Raw genomic sequence first — 24,007 nt, forward strand, 5'->3', positions numbered from 1 at the left:
CCCTTAGGAAGAAGTAAATGAATGATGAAACTTGGCTCATACCTCTGGGAAGTAGCTAACCGGCTGGCAACACCTCCCAACTTTCTTGACGTTAAGCGTCTTCTCTTGTTAAAGCCTACATGCACTTGGGGCCACGGCAGTTAGAAAAGGGCAGGCCCCGGGGCACAGCCAGGGCTGGTGATGACTTATGTGCACGTGTAACCTACAAGAAAGTGGGTCCTAGCCAGGCCCAGGAGCAGCAGGGTCCCCAGGGAAGAGGGGCGGCCTGCCTGACCAGGTGAAATAAGAGAACTGAAGGACAGAGGAGGGATGCAGGGAAACCAGGCAGGGGGAGTCAGGAAGCCCCTCAGGGACCTGCCCAGGCCCCAAGGGGCTCAAATGGGAAATCTAAGCCGTAAGTGTGCAGATGCACCTTAGGGATGGGTCTAGCCTACAGAGGGGTTGGAGAGAACTGAGTGGATAAACTGCAAAATAAACCATGAGTACCTCCTCACGATCCACGCTCCGCCACCTCTGCCCAAGAAGCTGGGTGATCAGGAGGCAGAGCTGGTTACAACGAGAAGGAACCCTGTTTTTCAAAACAACATGTATTGGTCTTTATTCTTTTTCTGATAATAATAATAAGAAGAAGAAGAAGAAGAAGAACTATAAGAATGTTTGCTGGGGCGCCTGGGTGGCTCAGTCGTTAAGCGTTTGCCTTCAGCTCAGGTCATGATCCCAGGGTCCTGGGATCGAGACCCGCATCTGGCTCCCTACTCAGCGGGGAGTCTGCTTCTCCCTCTCCCACTCTCCCTGCTTGTGTTCCCTCTCTCACTGTGTCTCTCTCTGTCAAATAAATAAATAAAATCTTAAATAATAATAATAATGTTTGCTTGCTGTGAAGGTAGGATACATGCAGGAAGGTAGAGCAAAATAAAACTAGCAAGCAAGCAAGTCACAGACAAGGTAGGTTGGAACCAGAATGTGGGGGGGTGAGAACATGGCTGGGGATTTTATTCTTGGTTTGGCAGTCAGCAGCCCTGGATGTTTTCAGGGGAACAATAGCCTCAAGTATAGACAGAAACCAAATAATGTACATCTTCACTGCCTCCAGGTCTCCACTGCCTGACTCAGGCAACTTGGCTGGGTGACCCTGGAAATGTGGCCAAGCCAGTCTCTCAAGCATGGTCAGGTTCCCTGGGTTCAAGCTATTGTCTACTTTGACACAGGACACCAGCCAGGTCCTTCCTGTCACCTCTCTAATCCAGGCTGTCTCCTGGCCCTGCCCATTATGCCTCCCTGCAACTGCTTAGGGTTGGTCTTGATGTTGGGGGCTTAGGGAAGGGGAGGGGGGTGAAGAGATGTTCCTGGATCTATCTCAGCTCCCTGGCTGATAAAGGAGACCAGGACTTGGAGAGCACCTCCACGAATGGGGACACAGGACTGCACGACAAGATATACCCCACAGATTTTGCTCTTACAGCCATTCCGGGGCAGGTCACATATATTCCAAGGGGTCCAATGGCCAGGTAGAATTTCAGGACAGGGACGCCTGGGTGGCTCAGTCGGTTAAGTGGCTGCCTTCGGCTCAGGTCATGATCCCAGGGTCTAGGATCGAGCCCCGCATCAGGCTCCCTGCTTGGCGGAGAGCCTGCTTCTCCCTCTCCCTCTGTCTGCCGCTCTGCCTACTTGTGCTCTATCACTCTGTTAAATAAATAAATAAAAATCTTAAAAAAAAAAAAGAATTTCAGGACAACAGGGCAGGTTGTTACTACTGCTCCTTTTCCCTAGAAAAGGGAAAAAGTACCGCGGCCATCAGGTCCCCAGGTGGGGGCCAGCCCTGCTTTTAGAGGAGGCTCGTATGAGTGGACCATTTACAAAACCAGCTGCAGCTACAACCCTCCGGAGATCTCCCCTTGCACTTAAAATCCTCCTTGCATGATTGGGTCCCTGCCCTTGACCTTAGCCCCTTGTATGCTCTCCCAAGCTCACCAAGCCCCAGCTACCCTGGTCATCTTTCAGCTTGAATACCCCAAGCTTGTCCCTAACTCTGGGATCATGAGATGGCCATCCTCTCTGCCTAGCATGTTCTCGCACTCTATCTTTACAGACCAACTTCTTGTCATTCTGGGCTCAGCTCCCACACTAGCCTGTTCAGAGGGGCCCACCCCCTCACCCAGTTGCCTTAATCTATCCCCCCGATTTTATTTTCTTCATAGCGCTTATCGTGTGTATGAGTAAGCATGACTCTTGTCAACTTTTGGTCTGCCTTCCCTACTAGCATCGAAGGTCTGTGAATGGAGATTGCATGCTCTCAAAGCCAATTTCCCACACCCAGAAAAAGAGAAGCCATGAGACCGGCTACTTATCTGCAGTCCACTTTGGTCTTTTTTCTCCAGTGTCTCCCTCCACAAGTAGAAAGGAGAAAAACAAGGTAAAAGAGGAGAAACTTTGCCAGTGGCCTTGAAAGTTTTTAATGTTTGCAACCATTTTTGCTTCCCATATCCATTTATAAGTGGCTAATAAAGGTTTTATTTGCTTTAAAAGGACCACCAGGCTCTAATCATAGGGTTTGTTTCTTTTCCAGAGAGCGGATGTTAGCGCTCTTAATCAAAAGCCTTTGAATCAAGGTCATGTGATTTCTAACAGATTATTTCCCGCACAACATGTTTTTGTCTCATAGCAACAAATCATGTCATTAAAATCACTAAGGCATGTGGGCTAAGGTTTGATTAGCTGTAACTTTCATTTCTGAAATGGCCACCTGCGGTAAAAACCTACACCGGTTTCCGCAAGCAGATGAAAATGATCCACCTTACCAATTTTTAAGAATTGACAATAGAGTCCTCTATGCTGTGCTTTGATTGGTTAAAACAAAGAAATATTGAACACCAGAGGGTCAATCAAAAACAAGCTTTCCCTTTCGTGAGTGAAATTTGGTTGTGTGCAGAATTGGCTAAATGCAAACGTTTATCAGGTAAACGAGGATCTTTTCATTGCTCACGTTTTAATCATTCTGTTCCATGATTTTGACCAAACCTTGCTCGTTTAGTTGGGTACTCTCTATAGAATCATGGCTTACGTTTATTGAACACTCGCTACATGCCAGATACTGTACTAAGTTTCTTATTTGGGATTATAGAGTTCAATTTTCTGTTTTCCTAAAGAAGTTTAACTTACAATAAAATCCAAATCCCTACCCTGGTCCTTTCATCCTTCACCTTTTGGCGTCGCTCACCTTGCTCCAGCCCCGCTGGCTTGCTTTTGGTGCCTTCACTACACCGAGCTCCTTGCTTCCTTCGCTTTCTTATCCTTCAGATTTCAGCTCAGATGTGTCCTTTTAAAGAGGTCTCCTCTTGCCATCCTACATGTCTAACACCCAGTTTCTTCTTGCATAGCACTTAGACCTTGTTGTTTTGTTTGCTGATCTCTCCTGTCTGGCTCTCTAGGAGACTGTGAACTCCATGGAGACAGGACCACATGTGTTTGAACACTGAACACCCAGTGCCTAGCATAGGACTGGGGAAATATTTGTTGGATAAACTGAAAAATGAATGGACAAGTTCTGTTGCCAAGTCCCACTGACCTCCCTCCTTTCCTTCCCTCCCCTCTTCCACAAGACCGTGAAAGACGGCCTTTCCAAGGCTTGCTATCACAAAGGCTGTACTCATGATTAGGGATTACTCCTTTCCCCAGGAGGCAGGGGACAGAAAGAACTTCTTCTTATTCATTCAACAAATATTTGTTGAACCTCTCTTGCTAGCCATGCAGTGAACATAGATAAATAGGATACAGTTTCTTTGAGTAGCTCAAAATAGATAAAGAGAAAATCTGTGTGTCTGTGGGTGTCTGTTTTGAAACACAAACCCACACTCGTTGGTATGTGAGAAGGGGAGGCGTGCAAGTCGGCAGTCACCTACTTGGTAGACTTAAGAATTACTGCCCAAAAATATCTCCCCCACTGACTTGTCCTCAGTGCCTAAAATTCCATCAAGAGAATTTATTCTGTAGGAGCCTGGAGGATAGAAGGTGGTGGATGATGGGACAAACAAGTGATTTGTGAGCACGGTAACTCCTCAATTCTGAGGCAGGGTTAATCACAGAACAAAAATACAAATCTTGCACATTCATAAATGGGTGCCCAGAACTGTATGTTATTTATCAATCTTATGATCCTCTTGGCCTGGGTACACACGGTCTTCATGTTACTAGCCTTTTACCACTTGGAATTTGTAAAACAAATCCTAAACAAGGTTTTCCACTTACCAGTCAAAACATTCAACGTTTTTCTTCCTTATTAAGCATGGTATTACAAAAGTATGAGAGAGAAAATAAAATCTGATTTTCAAGTTGTCAAAAAAGCATGATGATACAACGCAATCAGTTTGGCCAGGAAACAAAATGGCCAACATAAACTGTTACCGGAACACCCACAGCTGTAAGCAGCTGTGGTTCCTGAAAGGCAGCTCCTTTCTTTATCATTTCTTCCATCTGGGTTATTTTTTCCTTACTTTTAATTATGCATGCACTCCAGCATACAAATAATCACTTTTTTGGGTTTCTATGAGTAATAGTAGGCATATGCCCACAGTTTTATTTTATTCGGTCTTCTTGGTAGAGAAAGCGAACATTTGAATAGTAAAATAAAGGCTCTTTAGATTTCATACATTCTTTTTTTTCCAAGTGATTTGCATCATGGGTTTTATTTGATTGCACAGCCATGATCTCCATTTTGGTGACCTTCAGTGGAAGGATTCTGAGATAGTAAGAGGCCAGCTTCGCTGGGGGACTGGTTGGGGGTAGGGGAGAAAACACGGGCTTATTCAACTTCTACTTACTCTCTACTCATTTTCACCTGCTTTGAACTTTTTCTTTTACATAAAAGCGGTGACAAGTATTCCTCCTTTAACTTGCAAAGACGAAGGTATGCCATTTGCATGGCGATCATTATTTATTTATATTTTCATTAACGGATGAGGAACTAATGCTCTTGTAAAGCCACGTAGAACCATGTAGCCATGGTTTCCAAGCACACGAGCATCCCTTAGGTGAACAGCTCTTTTGAAGTGGTTTTGTTGGCAATTAAGTGCTGTTATGGTCCTGACATGAAACTAAGCATTTGTACACCTGCTTTGAATGCTTAAAATCTGTGCCAGCCGGAGGGATCTGGAAGGGGAGGGGCGCTCTATAGGACCAGGCTGCAGGACCCATGTAAGTAATAACAATAATAACTAAGAACTGCCAGTTGGGGAGGGCTTCCATTCCCAGCACCTTCAGTATATTATCTCATTTAATCTTCAGAGTGACCTTCCCGGGAGCCACTGGTGCCAGAGGCCTCATAAAGCTTCCCGGCTTGCAGTGCCCTGAGGAAAAACTTCAGCCCTGGGCTTCCTGGACAAAGCCAGCCCAACCCTGACACTCCCCACCCCCCATTACATGCTTTTGGGAGCCAGGGCCAGGGCAAAGAGGCACGGGGAATGAGGCTGCCGTATGCTCCCATTTCCCGGGATTCTTCTTTCTTCAGCGTTTACTTATTTTTAATTATAAAAATACCTGTTTGCTGTAACAAATTTAAGTATATACAGTTAGAAGGAAAAGTCCCTCTGTCTCTTCTGAATTCCCTGCCCCCTCCACCCCCGATGCCATGATCACTGACAACAGGGCAATCCTTCCAGACTTTTCAATGTCTGGGTTTTAAACACATACAGCTTTTAAAAATAACACATATGGAATCAGCACTGCATCTTGTTTATCCACCTAATCTTTTTTATGTCAAAATGTGTATTTTGTTCTATGTGTAACAGTGGCCTTGTAGTCCACTGTATAAATAAACCACAACTTCCTTATCTGTCCCCTTACTGAGTGGCATTGGAATTGTTTTCCTTTTTACTCTACAACGATGCTTTCCTAAACATCCTTGTTCATGTGTTTTTATAGGCTTGTTTAGTGTTTCTATGGGATAGATCCTACAAGTGCGGCTGCTGGGCCAAGGAAGCACATTTAAAATTTTGATAAATAGTGGGACGGCCTTCCGGAAGATTGTACCAATTGCCACGCCTGCCAAGAACAGGTGGGAGTGTTCATTTCCCCATAACCCCATAACAATGGGTGTCAGCTGAGGATTTTTTCCTTTTTGCACACCTAATTAGGAAAAGGGTAGTTTAAAATTTTTTGCTATATATATACACACACACGTTTCTTAAATTTAGTAACGTTAAGCTTGGTTTCATATGCTTACTGTTTGTGTGTCTTCTGTGAATTAGCCCCTTCTGTCCAAATTCTCTTCTCTGCCTTTCATCACCTCTCCTCCCTCCCAGGACTCCCAGCGGCCTTCTCCTCCCCGCTTCAGTGGAGGGAAATAGCGTACTGAGGGAGGGCAAGGCAACTGATGAGAGAAATCTCATCAGCTGGTATTAGAGACTAAAAGAGTCCCCAGTCAGGGGTGTTTGCATTTTAAAAGAGTCTGCCCAGAGGGGGCAATTTGCACTCCCCTCCAAAGCCTGGACTGCTTGTGGTGTCACTTCAGGCTTCAACACAAAAAAATATTTGCAAGTGGGAAGATCTTTCTGGGATCCTGAAATCATATTGAGTTAATGCTTTCTTTGTCTATCACAATGAGGCTTTCTCCTGTTAGCAGATAAAGGCAACTGCCTGGGACTTAGGATCACAAAGCCCTTACTAAGTATTCACACTTCTACAGATTAATCTAAGGAATTCATCAGCAATGCAGATAAAAACTTACGTACATGATGCTTATCCTCGCATTGCTTACTGGATCAGAAACTTCCGGCTTGCAGTGCCCTGAGGCAATGGAAAGAGTTTCTTTCCATTGTCCAATAACAGAGAACAGCTTAAAAGCAATTTGGTAGATCCATTTGATTAAATACTATGCAGCGTTTTTAAATGATGCCGGAAGAAGTGCACTGAATGTCACTGGGAATTATTTTAAACTTTACATTAAAAAATATATATATATTTTATAATTCAAAACCCCAATAAGGAATGATAAATAGGAGATGGAGATATGAATGGGATTTTTAGGCATATTTCAATTTTGTGAGCAAACATATTGCTGTTATGATCAGAAAAATTATCTCTAAACACAGATAGTAGAATGTTAAAAAGTAGTTGACGGTATTATCCTCACAGAATTATTCCCTTTTAACCTGGAAATCATGGAGAAATAAATGCAGCCCTGAGGCTGCCAAGGTTCACTCCTCAGTGATTCATACTTAAGGAACTCTGCCGCCGCACCCATCCTATTACTGGGCACTTAGAGTGGGCAGCGGCGTCCATAACCCCAATCAGTGACTTCCCAACCTCCAAAACTCAAGGTCCCAGGTTTAGGCCTCCGAGGCTCTTTCTCCCCAAGCCTTGCTGCTTCCACAGCTCCTGGCCTCACTCTTGACCTCACAATCGTTCCTACGTTTTTCTTCCAAACATCTTCTAAGTTCCTCCATGACTTAGCTCAAGTGTCCTTCTGGAAACCTGCCCAGATCAATGCCTCCTTCAGGCTCTGTTCCCTTGTGCTCTGCCTGTCAGAACACCTAATGTCAGTATGGCATCTGCTCATGGGCTTGTCTACCTCTCCCTCCAGAACGTAAGCTTTCGTATATCGGGACAAAAATTCCTCTCCCTCCTTTTTTTTTTCTAGATTAGGAATTCAACTGTTGCTCCATTCATTTTAGGAAGCTTTATACGAGGTGTACATGTACAAATACATAAATTATGATTGGTTACAACATTTTTGGTTATTTCTAGAATTTATTTTAAAGCTAGGCATCAGGCCTTTGGTCAGACGCTTTGGTCTGACCATTTGAACTGCTTTTTGTACAGCATTTATTTGCTAAGAAAAATATCATATCTCAAAGCCCTGTTATTTCCCAGCAGCCTCAGCTGCGACTGAACATCAAGAATTGTAAAGGACCTTTTATCTCAATCTGAGACTTTATCACTTTCAGAAATGCTTACTGCACTGATACACATTATTCACCTAGCCACTGATTCAGAAATAATTTATTGAGAGTCTAGTATATGCTGGTCACTGTGCTAAATGCTGGAGAGTTATGGATTAAAAATATACCTTTGCTGGGATACCTGGGTGGCTCAGTCAGTTAAGCACCTGACTCTTGATTTTGGCTCAGGTCATGATCTCAAGAGTCACGAGATCGAGCCCCACCTTGGGCTCCGTACTGGGTGTAGATCCTGCTGAAGATTCTCCCTCTCCCTCTCCCTCTCCAACCTCCCCCCCCCCAACTTCATGCACATGCACACATGCCCTCCCAAATAAATAAATAAAATTAATTAATTAAAAAAATGATATACCTTTGCTGATGTGGAGGGAGAGGTAGACAAGTCCATGAGTAGATGCCATACTGATGCTAGGTGTTCTGACGGGCAGAGCACAAGGGCACTGAGAGCCTGAAGGAAGGATTGATCTGAGGAACTTTCCAGAGGGACCCTTGAGCTAAGTCTTACAAGGTAGTATATGGTGATGGTTGTATAAGTCTGCAAACACTACGATTCATTGACTTGTGCACCTAAATGGGTAAAAGGCGAACCTTACAGTATGTAAATTAGATCGCAATAAAGCTGTTAACAGAAGAGGTACAGAGCTGGGTTAAAACGTTCAAGGAGGGGAACAACATCCCGGAGAGAGAAGGGCAAGCGCAAGCTCTTGCAAGCGTGAAGCAGTTAGCCCGGTTCGGGGGACTGTGGTCCTCGAGGGCTGCCAGAGCGTACAGTAGAGGCAGCGGCTCAAGTCCCCAAAGGAGTTTAAGCAACAGCATCACAAGAGCAATTCAATATTCGGGTAATGGCCTGATTCCAGAGTTTTCAAGACCGTTCTGGGATTTTAGACTGAAGGCCCCCTTTCTTTGCCAAATCTAAGATGGGCAAGAAGCATGCAGAGAAGGAAGAACCCAGATGCCCAAGAATTAAGTCAACAAAAGTATACTCTAGAAATCATTTGGGTCATCTCCCTGCCTGTAGGCAGGTTTCAGTTAAACTAACCGAGACAGAGGAATCTGTTTTCTCCTTAAAGTTTTATAGAGAAGTAGGTTCCAAGGGGGACTGGCTTGGGCTAAGATGCAGCATTCTTCTAGAGCTCCTGGCAAATCCAGCCACACACGGAGAGCCCCAGTACTGGGAAGCAGAATGCCCTCCCTGCATTCTGACCAGTCTGTGCTGGTCTGGTGAAGCGAGGCACGGACACGAGGCCCTTGTGTACTTAGTTACCCAGCCCGGAATGTCCAGAGGAGGTAAAGTTCACTTACACGGCACCTGGTGATAGGGGCCTCCAGGACAACGGTAATGACAGTTCCACTGCGCATGTGCGGGAGGGTTGGGAGGCAGCATCTGTGCGCACGCTGGGTACCTCTGAGGTTCCAACCGAGGGAGCTCCCTGGACCTGAGCGGGCCGGGGAGGTCCTGGGGGTAACACGCGGAGGTGAGGGGCAGGGGCCTTTCCAGCTGCCTGATGCCCAGGACGTCCTGGGGCTGGGAATCATACCCCGTGTCTATGGTAGGCAGATCTGGAGCTGCTCGGTTCCTGGGGGGCCCCGGCTGTTGCACCGTCTCTTGGCTACTGCCCGAGGAGTCTGCTGAGGCATTAGGTAAACTTTGGTCTGATTTGTCTGAGTCATGGCCAGTGTCAGGAGAAGCTGCCGAAAGCTGAGATCCTAGCCATTGATTCCGTTTTTCCATAAATGAAAACTGATGCTCCGGAGGGAGGACTCCAACCACAGACTCGGGCTCATGCTCGCTGGCTGCGGAGGAGCCCAAGGGAAAATCTTTGCCCGGGTCTGGGTGTCTCCTCCAGAAGCTGTCTTCGCTCTCCTCCAGGATTTTAGTGCGCAGGCAGGTGACCTGCTGGGACACAGGCCGTAGGTGATTTGAAAGTTTCAGGGGTGGCTGAGCCTGAGAAAATTCTCCTGAGGAACAGTGAGGGGTTCTGGGCGCAGACAAGCTGTTGGGAGCCATGTTCCTTAGATTTGGAGCAGGTGGTTCTGATCCCTCTTCCAGGGGATAGTCTGGGCTTGGTTTCAGTAACTGACTTGGGTATGGTTCTGATTCATCAACCTCCACAGGAATGCTTCGGTTCATTCTAGTTTCTGGAACAAGAGAAAACATGCCACAGATCATTTCTTGGAGTCCCAGCTTTATGACCTTAAGGGACCTCATTCAAGATGTGGTTTCAATTAGCAGCAGTGTGACACCAACGTGCTTCAAAGCCCCAGTCACATAAAGTTGCTCACTTATTCTCCAGCAAAAGCTCTAATCCTTATTAAGATATTTTTATATGGAAGGTGACTCAAAGGATGTGACTGGACAGTGATGTGATAGATGGTGCAACAGGAGGGCAGATGAAAATCAACAGCTAAGTACTGAGGAAAGAGAAATTATCACGTGGGCTGCTTTGTGCGTGCATGTAGACGTGTAAGACGCGTGTGCAGGATGCACCAGGTTTTGGCATGTTGGTTGCCTTTGAGGATGGAGTTAATCAGGGAGAGAGTTTTCACCTTTTAAACTTTAAAAACTTTGCTGTGTGGCTATTGCCTAATCACACACACACACACACACACACGAAAGATTAAAAAAAAAGAAGAGTGAGTTTTTAAAAGGCACTGAAAAAAGGTCATAGTGACATTTTCCACTTAACAGCTATAGATTGTTTGCAGGACTTAATTCCCTTTGGTCCTATGCCCGCAGTTAGGGTAGCCCTGACCATCTGGTTTGTGATGAGCTAGCAAGGCTGGCCGACCTCGCCTTTAGCCCACAGTCCAGGTAATACTGGTTTTACCTATAAAAATAGAACTCTTGGTCAACATGACAAAATGAAAGAGAAAATTAGCCTCCCCTTATCATGAGTTTGGTTGAGATGATGCCCTAGGATACCCAAGCTCCAGGGGAAGGCAGGAGACAGGCAGGGAAAAAAGAGCAGAGGAGTGACTGAAGGCCTACAGAAGGCTCCAGAGCAGGTGGAGGGGGAGGGAGACAGCAAACAAAACATCCCAGAGGTTTGTTCTATGCAGGCCTTGGACATAATACCAGAGAATACGGGTGGTGCTGCTGGTGAGGGATTTTTAAATGCGTATTCTGGGTTCATGCAGAATTTCAACCACAAACCTTTACTGAGGGCTTGCTGTGCCTAAAATCATGATGTACATCAATTATTGCTCTAAGACAAGTTTTGAAAAATATGAGCTCACCTTCTCTTGAGCCCTGGACCCAACCCAATGGCAACTGGACAGCGTGCATTTTAAGATGCTCCCTCTGAGCAGAGGTGGGACCAGCAATTTCCTACCAAATTTATCTTTACCGCCTATAGACAGATACCTCCAACTGCCCTTCCCCACTCTCTGCCAAGTGAACACTAACACTTCTCCTCCCCTCACTTGGTGACAAACTTACCCATCTGCTGCAAACAACCTTTGAACTGTTTTCTGGCACAAAAGAAAACTCTTTTAGTTTCTAATTCCTGGCTGGCCCTCCCTCCGTGCCTCAGGCTCCCTCTTCTCCTGGCTGCCTGCCTTCTAAGTAGCTGTCTAGGTGGTGGGTGCCCCTTGCCCCTGGACTCTGCAAAAAAGAGACCTCATCACCTACATTGATCAGACCTTGTAAAAATGAACAGGAACCTACCGCAAACACAAATATTTCAGCAAATAGCTGAAATAATAAATAATTATTTTTGAATGCTTACCATTGTTTTCCTCTCTTGCCTACAATTTGTCCATAGCTATGAAATTGGATATGCCATACAACGTGCTCTTCAGCTGGTCAGGAAACAAAAGTATTTTCTGAAGGGCTGGCCGAGTGTTGTGGAATCTCCTGCGAGCATCTGTGGGCCCACAGCTGAATGGGAGGGCAAAGAGATGCCCCAAGGGAGTCAACTCGCAAAAGGACTGCATTCTGTTGACTCTTGTTCCATGATGCACGTTCGCTGCCCACACTTCAGGTGCCACTGTTGACATTTTCCCTGGGGTTAAGTATTTCCCTAAAAAGTTGCAAATTCTCTTCTAGCCGAGGAGCCTCCAGGGGCTGGGTGGAAGCTAATGACAAAGCTGACTAGTGGGGTCATCTCACATAACTGAATACCCAAGGTCGATCTTGCGGCGGGAATTCTACAGTTACAACTGGACTAAAAAGGAACAAACGGCCCTGGATGGTAGTAAGGATGACGAGGTAAGGAACAGCCTCTAAGGAAAGCTGTGGGATTGGTAATCCGTAAAAGACAAAACAGACCCTGATGTTTTATACCTGTCACTATCAAGTATTCAAACAGCAAATGACTACTGAACTATGTGTCCAACTCAGTGCTGTGTATCCTCCTTCTGAGGCATGAGCTGAATTAAAACATTTTTTTTATAATAGGTAATACCTACAAGTGATATAAAATTCAAGAGTACAAAAGGGTATACAGGGAATTGGTAATCAAAACTATTTCTAAGGACTTAAAAAGCACCATTCCTACCTTCATGTTACTTGTGATCCAGATCAAGAGAGAAAACTAATGTAGGAAATCAAAGGCCCTACCTCAGGGCCTTTGCACTTGCTTCCCCCACATATCTGCATGGCCTGCCTCCTTTCTCCTTCAGGTCTTTACTCAGCTGCCGCTTTCTCAGTGAGATCGCCCTGTTCGCCCTCTCTAAAATGGTTACATGCCCTTCTCACTCCCTGTCTCTCTTCCCTGCTTCACCACCCTCTCTAGCAATTATCACCATCTTACATACTACAAAATGTATACTATAAATACAAATATCTAATACATGCCTTATTTGTTTATTGTTTCTTTCCTCCCCTAGAATTTAAACTTCATGAGGGTGCGATTTTTGACTGTTGGTCTCATGGCTATATTCTCACCACCTAGAGCTGGTACATAAATATTTGTTGAATGAATAAATTATCGATGCCTGTTTTGGAGAGGGTACAGATCTGTGTAGCTGGAAGGATCACTGACAGTGAGAATGTCAGGCTCCATGGTGGGTGGCAAGGAGCATTTGTGGGCCAAGTACTCAGAGTTCTTAAAATTATATGGAGGGGCGCCTGGGTGGCTCAGTCAGTTAAGCATCCGACTCTTGATTTCAGCTCAGGTCATGAGATCGAGCTCCATGTAGGCATGGAGCCTGCTTAGGATTCTCTCTTTCCCTTTCCCTCTGCACATTGCCAAACCTCTCTCTTAAGAAAAAATTAGGAGTGCCTGAGTGGCTCAGTCAGGTAAGCATCTGCCTTCAGCTCAGGTCATGATCCCAGGGTCCTGGGGTGGAGCCTCATGTTGTTGGGCTCCTTGCTCAGTGGGGAATCTGCTTCTCCCTCTCCCTCTGCCCCTCCCCCTGCTGGGGCTCTCTCTCTCTCTCTCTCTCTCAGATAAATAAGTAAAATCTTTAAAAAAAAAATTATACCACCTGGGGACCTTTCCCCCTTCCTTCCTTGCTTCTTTTTTTTTTTTTTTTAAAGATTTTATTTATTTGACACAGAGAGCGAGAGCACAAGTAGGCAGAGTGGCAGGCAGAGGGAGAGGGAATCACGACCCGAGCCAAAGGCAGTCGCTTAACCAACTGAGCCACCCAGGCGCCCCCCTTCCTTGCTTCATCTCAAATATTTATTAAATGCTCACTGAGTGTCAGGCCCCAAGGTGAGTCTGGGCTATGCCTCAGAAGTCCCACCCATGGCAGAGTTGGCCACCACCCTCACTTGGAGAATAAAGGTGATTCTACCACCCAGTGTGATAGGAACATCTGCCATTCTGTTCCAGACAGGGAGCTGGTCTGTTCCTGCACCCTGAGGGCTTCGCCCCACACAGCAGAGGGTAGGCATGCTCACAGCTACCATGTGGGCCCCTCTCAGCTCTAGGCCCCTACCAGAACTGGCAGAACAAACCCTGCCATCCCCTCCATGTCACAGAGAACAATACACACAAATGGTACATCAGAGGGCCATGGGCAGATAAGTGGGTTGTTGGAAACGGCACTTTTAGTTTTGGTCTTTAATGTCCACATTGTAAAAATACTACACATTTTTTAAAAAATCACTCACTATCTCACCACTCCTAATATTTCCATTTTTCCCTGTTTTATTGCAGGGCTTCTCCACACGATGCCCACATGGTTATAATGCTGGCCTGGCCTGTGCTCCAGTCCCTAACAGGGGGTGACACCTGGATGGAAGCAGAAAAACCCTGTTTCCTACCATTGCCCTAGAGGAGAAGGCTCCAGGGGGCCAGAAGGGCTGTGAGCCCCAGGACCCTGTGACCCCAGGATCCTGAGCCCCTGGCAGCGTCACGGACGGTCTGTGTCTCCCCAGCATCCTGCCCAGCTCAGGAAGCCTGGGGCCAGCCGGGCCTGTCAGGCCTGGAGGTCAATGGCCCTGTCTACCTCACCTTGGGGCAAATTCCTGGAAGAAGGGAGAGGCTAGAGGCTGAGGGAACTCAATTCAAGGGAGACTCTGGCTCAGAATCTCTTTTTGGGGCTCACGATACAGGTGCTCAGGCCTCCCACCTAGAGATTCTGAGGCGAGGTCAGGGCTCCTGTGTATTCTTGTTTAAGTCCCACAGGTAAACAGCTTCTCTCGCTCTTTACCAAGGGAATGTAATCTGTGCAATTTGGCAGGAACTGTCAGAATTGTTAAAGCTCATGCCCTTTGACCTGGTCATTTCACTTCTAAGAATCTCCTCTGCAGGGATATGTGCGTCCTGTGTGAAATGAAGAGGCTCTGAAGATGGCCAGTGCAGCCTTGTCTGTAATGGCAAAGACTAGAAACAACCCACACGTCCAGAAAGGTTCTGATTTTTAAAACTGTAGTCCAGCCAAACGAGGACTTCTCTGTGTCTTTTTAAAAACGACTGAGGAAGTGCTTTGTGAACTGAGGAGGAACTACTTCAAGATTTATCTGGGAAGTTAGAAAAAGTAAGGAGCAGACAGCATGTAGAGTACGCTACCCTTTGTACAAACTAAGACTGTGTATGTACATGCCATCTCGTCAGACATTTGCAACAGTGGTCGCCTCTGGAAAGGGAACTGGATGGCTGAGAGGCAGGAGGGAGACTTGCTTTTTGGAGCATTTTATACCTTCTATATCTACTTAAAAGCTAGAAAAAAAAAAAAAAGAAAGAAAGAAAGAAAAGGAATAGCTCCAGAGTGCTTCTGATGTTCACGAAGATTAAGAACCAATGCGAAGGAAGGAGGCATTCCTGAAACCACTCCAGGGAAAGAACACGTCCCTTAAAATACAAAAGAGCATTCAGCAGAGGGTGAGAACATTTGCCTGGGGGTGGGAATGGGTTGGCACAAGCCGGGAACAGAGGGCTGGAACAGAGGGCTGGAACAGAGGGCTAGTCCGGAGCTCACACGACTAGGCTGAAGCAGTTGTGCGTGCTTGGGAGCCTGGCTCCCGAGCTGACCCAAGAGACACTAACTTTCCTTCTCTTGAATCTCATTGCCCTTTGGACCGTGAGCTGTGGTTCTAGCTCTTGGATTCTGACCACACCTTGCTTCAAATCCGTCAGTGTTTCTCTGTCCAAGTCTCTTGTTTTGGGCTGCCTTGCTGTCTCCTCCAGCCTGAAACCTTTCTCTGAGCATATCCACTCTACCTTGAGGAGCCCGATTGTGAAGCTCAGATCTTATCCAGATGGCAGCAGTTCTGACGTCCTATGTGACAATGCTCCCAGGGGTCCCATTCACAGAATTCCCCATCCCCTCCCCCCTCTTGCTGCACACAGCTCTCAGTCAATCCATCTGAGCCGCCTCCAACTCTTTTTACCTTTTTCTCCTCCAGCACATCCTGCCTTGAATTGTTTCTAGAAACAGAGCCTATGAAGCCTTCACAACACTGTTTTTCTGATCTCATAGTTCCTCAGAAAGCTTCTTTTCCTTCCATCATTCCCACCTCCCTTTCTGCATGTCCATTACACCCCACCCTGTGTGGCAAACAAGTCTCTGTCAGGGCACACATGAAGAGATCTAATGTCCACATGCACAGTTAACTGCGGCTCTGCTTTCCAGCTGGGCTTACCCCGAATCAACACATAGTTTGAGGATGTCAGAAAATATGCAGAATTTAAATGCACAGGCTCTAGATTCAAAATCCCTACATTTTAATTCTTTCTCTGCCAGCTACATGATTCAATGTGTGACCTTGAGAAAATTACTTCTCTGGGCCTCATTTTTCTGATATGTAAAATGGGGGAAATAACGTTTGCTTTGCAGGTATATTGTGGGGATAAAGGAAGATATAAATAAAATACTGACTGTAGGGGCGCCTGGGTGGCTCAGTCAGTTGAGCGTCCTACTCTTGGTTTTGGCTCCAGTCATGATCTCAGAGTTGTGAGATCAAGCCCTGCAACGGGCTCCGAGGGGACTCTGCTTGAGATTCTCTCCCTCTGCCCCTCTCCCCACTCACGCTTGCTCTTTCTCTCTAATAAATAAATAAATCTTTAAAAAAAAAAAAATGCTGACTCTAGGGCCTGGCCCGTATCAAGCTCTCAAAACCCAAAACCCATCTTGTTATTTTTTTTAAAGATTTGATTCATTTATTTGAGAGAGAGAGAGCATGAGTGGAGCGGAGGGACAGAGGAAGAGAGAGAAGCAGACTCAAGGCCGAGCAGGGAGCCCAACACGGGACTCAATCCCAGGACTCTGAGATCATGGTCTGAGCTCAAGGCAGACACTTAACTGACTGAGCCACCCAAGCGCCCCATCACCTTGTTATTATTTTTACAAGTGACTTGGCTTTAGAACTTCCTTCTACACTATGTTCACTGGTTTTATACCTGAATGTTAATGCTATTATGTGAACCTAATGAATGGAGACTATATCTTTTTAACCAACGTGTGTAGTTTCTGGCACATTCAATACACATTGTCTCTTGTCTTAAAACAAGCTGGGCCACAGACTGGGTATGTGCTATCACTTTTCCATTCCTATTTCACAGAGGCTTAGATACATTAAGTAGCTTTTCCAAAGTCACAGCCGAATCTAGCCTATAGATCTCCTAACTCCATTAAACCACACAGATCAGAGGTTTGGCAAACTTTTTCTGTAAAGGTCCAGATAGTAAATAGTTCATGCTTTATGGACCACATATGGTCTCTGTCTCATACTGTGCTTTTTAAACAACACTTAAAAAATACAAGAACCATTCTTAGCAATATGCTGTAGTAAAAACAGACCATGGGTCACATTTGGCCCAAGGGTTATAGTTTACCAACAGCTGATATAGACTACACTGACAAATCAAAATATAAAGAAACCTTCCCCTTAGGGCGCCTGGGTGGCTCAGTCGGTTAAGCGTCTGACTCTTGGCTCAGGTCATGATCTCAGGGTCATGAGATTGAGCCTCGCATCGGGCTCAGCGCTGGGCGTGGAGCCTGCTTAAGATTCTCTTCCTCTGCTCCCCCACGCCCCACTTGCATGCTCTCTCTTAAAAAAAAAAAAAGAAATCTTCTCCTTTATTAGTAGTAATTGTTAATGTTTATTGAATGTTTACTATGTGTCAAATATTGCTCCATATATATTAACTTATTTCATCCTCACAGCTACCCTATTTGGTAAGTACTATTGTCAATCTCATCTTACAGATGGGGAAACTGAGACACAGGCAGGTTTAGTAACTTTCCCAAGATCACATGCTCAGTAAGCAGCATAGACAGGATTCAAATCCAAGCAGTTCAGCACCAGAACCTGCGCACTTAACAATTTGTTTGTTGGTTGGGTACAGCTATTTGAAGGGAGGAGGGAGGAAGGGGCCTGGAGGAGCTAAGTAACCCCTGGAAGCTTCTGGAATGAATATGTTTCGGAACCATTCACCTTGCAGCTAAGGAGGCGTGGATACAAGCCACCTGTGTTTTATAAAGGATTACCAGGCGGGAAACCTGTGGTGGCTTTCCTTCATGCCATTACAATAGAGGACATGGATGAGCCTGCAGAGGCATCTTGATTTGAGAAAAGCACTTGATTGGATCTCATTAAATTTTAATCATAAACTGAATTCAAAATAAATTGAAAACTGGTTGACAGAGCACAAACAAAGGGTGATGATAAATGGTGATGCATCTAGAGAAGGGATATCTTCCAGGGGACGCCTCTGAGGCAAGGACGGATGGGATTTAATGAAGGTGTTATGTCCCTGGAAGAAGACAAATAGCATAGCAAGAAACAGAGGAAGGGCAGAAGTGAGCAGCCTGAGTAATTAATAAACCACATTACCAGCTCCTAAATAATCAGGCTTGCTGTTCACCAACTGCTTGGATTTTTTTAAAAAGAATTCTTTGGGTCAACAACAGGGTTGAAGAGTCCTAGAGACATACAACATGAATATTTCAGGTGGACATAATAAATAAATATATAAATTTACAGTTAGAAAGATCCTCAGATCCAATTTGGATCAGATAGTTTCAATTACAGATTCTCAAGCTCTTCATTCCTCAGGGAATAATTTTTAAAAAAAAATTAAAAGTCTAAAAGTCACGTATTAAAAAAAATCTTTAAACTCATTAATGTTCTTTGTTTACTGCCCAAATGCATGCAAACTTTCACAATGTCGGTTTGCTCAGTGGAAGCTGGTTTTGAGTGTACTGTTTGGCTCCAGTTCAAATTCCAGTTAACAAATACTTCCAAGTTTACTTGCAGGATTTCCCAGACAGAGAAGTTCTTCCATTTGGTTTGCCAGAGGACTGGAAGTAGTGGTGAGCCCAAGAGACAAGGGAGCATTTACTGGCCCTTATTCATCCCCTGCACACTACGACTCACATCAGGCCGAAGGCAGCACAGCACGACCTGACCTAATTTGAAGTTCGCTCTGGAACTCCTCTGAGTCGCTAAGCAAGGAGACCATGGACTAATGGGAACGGACTGATTCTGCTCTGTAGTGAGCTGGGAATAAATATTTGGAGAACAACCTCAAACCAGCCCAGGTTTTCGTTCGTTTTGTTTCAGATAAGGTTTCTCTAAGCATGTATCTATGATTCTTAATTTCAGTCCAAGCCCCAGAGTGAAGGAGAAGGGGCAGAAAGCAAAAATCAGGAGAGAAAAAAGAAGAGCTATTAAGTAAGAAAGGAGAATGGAAGAGGAAAGACAACAAGGAAAGTGGGGAAACCTTGAAGGACATCTTTAAAAATGTGCCCTTTATTGGTGTAGGAGAGAGATTTATTTAAATTGTGATTTTTATGTATTACTGGGTATGAGAAGGGGCAGCTGGAAGGGAAGGGAAAGAATGAATACAGGTGAAAGGTAAGAGTGTTATAGGTCAGCTGGTGGGCCTGGAAGAGCCTAGACAGACAGCACAGAGGAGGAAGACTGATCAGAGACGGGAGGGAGGCCCAGTGACCCTGGGAGGGGAAGAAGGAAAAACACTGGAACCCCCCAGAGCAGGAAAACAACGAGGCAGAAAAGGGCCAAGTTTCCCTCATCGCGGAGGGACCTGCCAAGACCCCAGCCAGCCTCGGTCTTCAGGGTGGAAGGAAGGGGGACACGCGGGCTGGGGGAGGACCCGGCAGTTCCATCACCCCCAAATGGCTCCATTTTAGCTGCCTCATCAGGGAACCAAGCCAAACGGGCACAGCTCTACGGTGTCCCCTGGTAGACGAAAGGACCCCCCACCCCAAGCTCAGCCAGGTTACAACTCGCGGCACGCCCCCCCACGGTGTCTATACACGCGCGTCCGCACGCGCCCACACACGCACGCGCAGAGCGACGCTCGCGGCCAGGCACTGAAGCGCATGTGGGCTAGTAAAGGCCTGCTGGTGATGGGATGCAAAGAATGTCGGGGGGAGAAGGGACAGCTGGGGTTTCATGAACTAAAAATATCTTGGTGACAACGCTCTGAGAAGAAACCGGAGAGGCCCAGGGGGAGAGCTCCTTGATTCCAGTCCTCAGATGCTTTCTCACGGAAGGACGGCAAGATTGTTTTGATAAGGAAATGTGATCAAACATTAGGGGTCATTTCATTGGATCTGAAAGGAATTTAAAGTTTAATGTGCTTCATCTGTGCCCCTCCCCCCCCAAACAGTTGCCCGCAATTCTTACATGTTTTTATGGGCTAATCTAAAATTGCCTGCCGTAGAAAAATGGTTGAATTCAGGGTATTTCTGAGCTTTCGATTCTGTGCTGTGTAAAACAGATTTCATTTAGACAAATTGCCTACATAATCTGTCTTCTGCAAGCCTGTTAAAGAATGCCTGCAAAGATGACTGCCTTCTCCTCCTGTTTTCAGAGCCATTTGAAAGTCACTAACTCTTTAGTCCTGGGAGAAGCAGGCTTAAATGTTTTCTGTCTTTGCACCCTCCAAAAGTGAGTATCCCCGAGTTAGGAGTCTTATCCCCGACCTGCTGGTTCATTGCCCTGACTTCACTCCTAGGCAGCCCACCCCACACAGTGAGCAGAGCAGTCACGGCTCCATTTCGTGACCTCCATCATGAAATGACTTGGAGCTGCAACGCCAGATGAAGAATGACTGTGGGTGGTCTTTCTGGGTAAAAGCTAGGCTGGCAGCCCAGCAGCAGTGAGCCTCGTTTCAGATAATGGTGCTTCGTTATTTGAAAATAGAATGGGTAACTCATCACAGTTGAAACATCTTGAAATTTCTGTCCTCTCATCCCGGGGTGGGGGCGGCGGGGGGAGGAGGGGAGAGAAAGCCATGTAAGAATGTGACAATGACTATACCAGGGCCTTTCCACAGAAACAGTTTGGCAATACTTAAAGCCCTGAGTCAGCCCGTCCCAGTCAGCCAGGGCCTGTTGGAGCTGTACTGGCAAAAAATAATTGCCCCAAAGAAATAATAATAATAATAATAAAGTAGTGGTTTGGAAAAGGTTAAGGATTCTGTGTCTGCCATCTGACGTGTCCAATCACAGCCATCACCCTTACATGGTATCAGGATGTGCTGCATGGCTTCCTTTCACCTCCCACTGAAGGCCCCCCCCACCCAGTGATTGGTCTAGCCCAGGAGTGGTTTTCAGCTCCAGCTAAGTCAGTAAGGCAACCTTCCAGGCTGGTCTGCCAGTTCTCTGGCCTGCCTTGACTTTGTGGGCAAGTTCACAGGACAGTTCTTCCTGGGGAACCCAAATGGGACATGAACTAATTCAAGAAACCCCCTGTTTTATGTAGCAAGAGCCAATAAAAACGCCTAAATTCCGGGCAGCCCTCACACAGAGCCACGTGGCCTCCTAGCCACCCCCAGTCTTTGGCCTTGAAAGCTGCTTTTTACCTTGTGCCTTGAGAGCAGGTGAGTGAAACAAATCAAAGCAGCTTATATGGAAAGAGCTTGAACACCTATGAAGCGTTTGATACTATATGGGATGCTAGGGGGTAGAGAAGGATTAAGAAACAAAATCTTTTTCCTCAAGGAACTGTCTAGTAGCAGGAGGTAAAATTAATATATTTGAATAGTCAGTAAACAAAACAAATCTTCCAAGACCACCCAGTACGGCTTGCCCTCTGGGACTCCCATTATTTTGTTAGAAGGGAATTTAGACAAAATCATGTTAGTTCATCTCCCACACACATTTTATTGATGAAGAAATCCAGGCCTAGGGAAACCAAAGTGAATTGCCTAAGTCACAGAGCCAGCAAGGAGTGGAGTGAGGACTTGAAACCAAGTTTCTTGTCCTCTTTTTTATTATTTATTTGGCCTTTCCCCCATCCATTTAAAAAAAAAAAATTCCCCTATTCTAAGAGATCATCTTGAACTTGAAAGTCACATGAAGCTTGATTAGCTGCTGAGATCAATAGCGTTTCTCCCCCGGTTTTCGTTGCCAGTAAATGTCGGGGCTGCTTGGGAGGGGCGGAGGGGCTGTAGGGGAGCCGGCCCGGCACAGAGCGGAGCTGAACTTCCTGGCCCAAGAATGTGGGGTTGATCTTTTTCCTGCATGAGACAAGGATCAAGAAAACTGGGAGTTTTCCTTCCATCTTTGAAACTGACGTGTCCCGGGGCTGGAAGCCAATTACTTAATTTTTGCCATCCCGGGCTCCCTCCTTGGAGAAGTGGGGCTGGATTCTTCACCAAAACTTGTGGGGACACTAAGTACTCAAACAAATGGTTCCCAGGCAGCTCCGAAAACAACACCCATGTGCGCACCGTCCATTCCTCGAAGAGTTAATCTCACTCAGCTCGCCTGTCTGAAATACTAAACCACCGGCACTTTCTCGCCGCCAGAAACTTTTAAGTGTCATTTTCTCAGCCCAAGCGGGTGCAGGAACAAGTTAAGGGGGGGGGGGGGGTGGAAGGTGGGAGGAAAGGAAGGCAGAATGTTTCAGTGAAGGAGAAAACAGTGTTTGGGAAAATGGGTCAGTGGCTAAAAAGTAAGGCCAGGCAGGCGACAGCTCTGAACAACTTACCTTAGCACCACCAAGCACAGACAGACCGGCCGACAGGGTGGTCGTGCTCTCTCCTTCTCACACTGCACCTTGGGTGGCTCCCGCCTCCCTCCTCCCTGTCCAGGCCCAGGTAAGCCGTAGAACAGGCTCTGAAGCAGGAAGTGGAAGTTGTATGCAAATTTCTACGGAGGCTAGGAAGCCTCCGCTGAAAAATCTCCCTGTGGGCAGTGAATCAACAGCCGAGAAGTCACTTTATTTCTTAAAACAGAAACCTCCTTCATTCCGTAGAAAAGGCCACTGACTGACCAATTAGGGTGCATTTTTTGTTTCCACCACCCAGCTAAGTAACTGTGGAGGAATGTCCACACTGCCCGGATCTCAGGGCTACCGCATGCCCTAACCGTAGCCGGAGAGGGTCCCTGGGGAGGGGATTGAACTTGGGTGTTAAGATTGGTTATTCATTAGCAGCTCCAAAGGAGGAGATTGGGGGCAGATAGCGGGGTGGAATATGAGGCAAGAACTATCTGTAGCTGCTTAAAACATCAGCATTTGTTGCCCTTCACGGTGAGGGAGGACTGGCTGCCCACCCCATGTGAGCGTGTGCACACACGCGTGCACACACACACACACCCTGCCCATCAACAGACACAAAAAAAGTGACTCCTTTTAAGAAAACACACACACGCACACATGCACACTCCCATGCACATGCACACACGCACTGTTCTCCCTCTGGCTGCATTTTTCATGACCTCAAGTTTATTTCTTCTCCTTCCTTCTGCTTGTTTAATCAGTAGCCTACAGAAGTTACGGTCGAAGGAGACACTGGCGACAGGATGACCAGGGCAGCAGAGTGGGATGGGAGCTGTGGCCTCTAGAGCTCTGGAGTCAGAGGGATGTGGGGGTGAACTCAGTGATGGCACCGGCCGGCTGGGCACCACAGCTAGATGCCTGGGCAGGCACATTGTGCTTCAGGGGCTGGCCTTGCCTACCCGTTGAGAGGCCCAAGGGTCAGCCCGTGCAGCTAGCCATCTCTCCACCTTTGTGCAGGGGACAGACCCTGGAGCATCCCCATCCAGACTGCCAGGTTCTGCTCAAGTAGGTCCCATGAAGTGGGTTGCTCTGCATTCTGCAAGCAGAGGAAACACGGATTGTTTTTAAAATAACATATACAGGTTGTATATGTTTTGGTATATCCTTACAATGGAATACTATGCAGCTGTGAAAACTCATAAATATGTATGTATGTATTTCTACATTCTAACATGGAAAAGTGGCTCTGGGATATTATTAATTGAGATATCTGATCTCATTTTTGCCCATATATATGCCAGATAAACACATATACATACATATATAGATTCATGTTTGTTCACTGCTGGTTGGCACCTGACACACTGCCCAGAACATAGTAGGCAATCATTCTCTGTCAAATGAAGAAATCATAAATGTCTGGAAAAATGCATGCAAACTGTTAAGTGGTTGTCACCTCCAGGGGATGAGATTGAGGGGAACGAGTGAGAATGGAGGACTTTTACACTATTTACACATATGAGCTGTTTGAGTCTTTTTTCCACAAGCATATTTTTTTAAAAATAGTATTTATTACCTTGGCCTTGAACTTTCTGCCTCAAAATTATTATTATAATAATAATCTTTTTTAGTTTAGGGAAAAATAGTTTTCTCTGTACAGCAGCTAGTCCCAGGATACTTGGAGAAC

At 46.1% G+C, this 24,007-nt stretch overlaps 1 protein-coding gene and 1 long non-coding RNA gene across 6 annotated transcripts in view; one reads left to right on the top strand and one right to left on the bottom strand.

The window, feature by feature from the left end:
* Positions 1–24,007, bottom strand: part of TRAF3IP2 (TRAF3 interacting protein 2) — a 48,489-nt gene that overhangs the window by 17,707 nt on the left and 6,775 nt on the right. For 2 of the 5 annotated variants that reach the window (XM_081828818.1, XM_081828819.1), the window contains exons 1-3: positions 22,309–22,669; positions 9,255–10,091; positions 8,305–8,400 (exon numbers count right to left, since the gene is read on the bottom strand). In XM_081828818.1, coding sequence (XP_081684944.1) covers positions 8,305–8,400; positions 9,255–10,083 — 925 coding nt within the window. In that variant the 5' untranslated portion in view covers positions 10,084–10,091; positions 22,309–22,669. Of the gene's footprint in view, positions 1–8,304; positions 8,401–9,254; positions 10,092–22,308; positions 22,670–23,279; positions 23,417–24,007 lie in introns of those variants that run through there. The other 3 variants (XM_081828817.1, XM_031030366.2, XM_006735476.3) reach the window with 3 other exon arrangements.
* LOC145723077 (uncharacterized) lies at positions 14,222–18,881 on the top strand. The gene is made up of 2 exons (XR_014147897.1): positions 14,222–15,226; positions 18,604–18,881. It is a non-coding gene; the product is annotated as an uncharacterized LOC145723077 (long non-coding RNA).

This window comes from Leptonychotes weddellii, chromosome 8 (genome assembly GCF_054177405.1).
Source record: "Leptonychotes weddellii isolate Sample4059 chromosome 8, ASM5417740v2, whole genome shotgun sequence".
Lineage (NCBI taxonomy): Eukaryota > Metazoa > Chordata > Mammalia > Carnivora > Phocidae > Leptonychotes > Leptonychotes weddellii.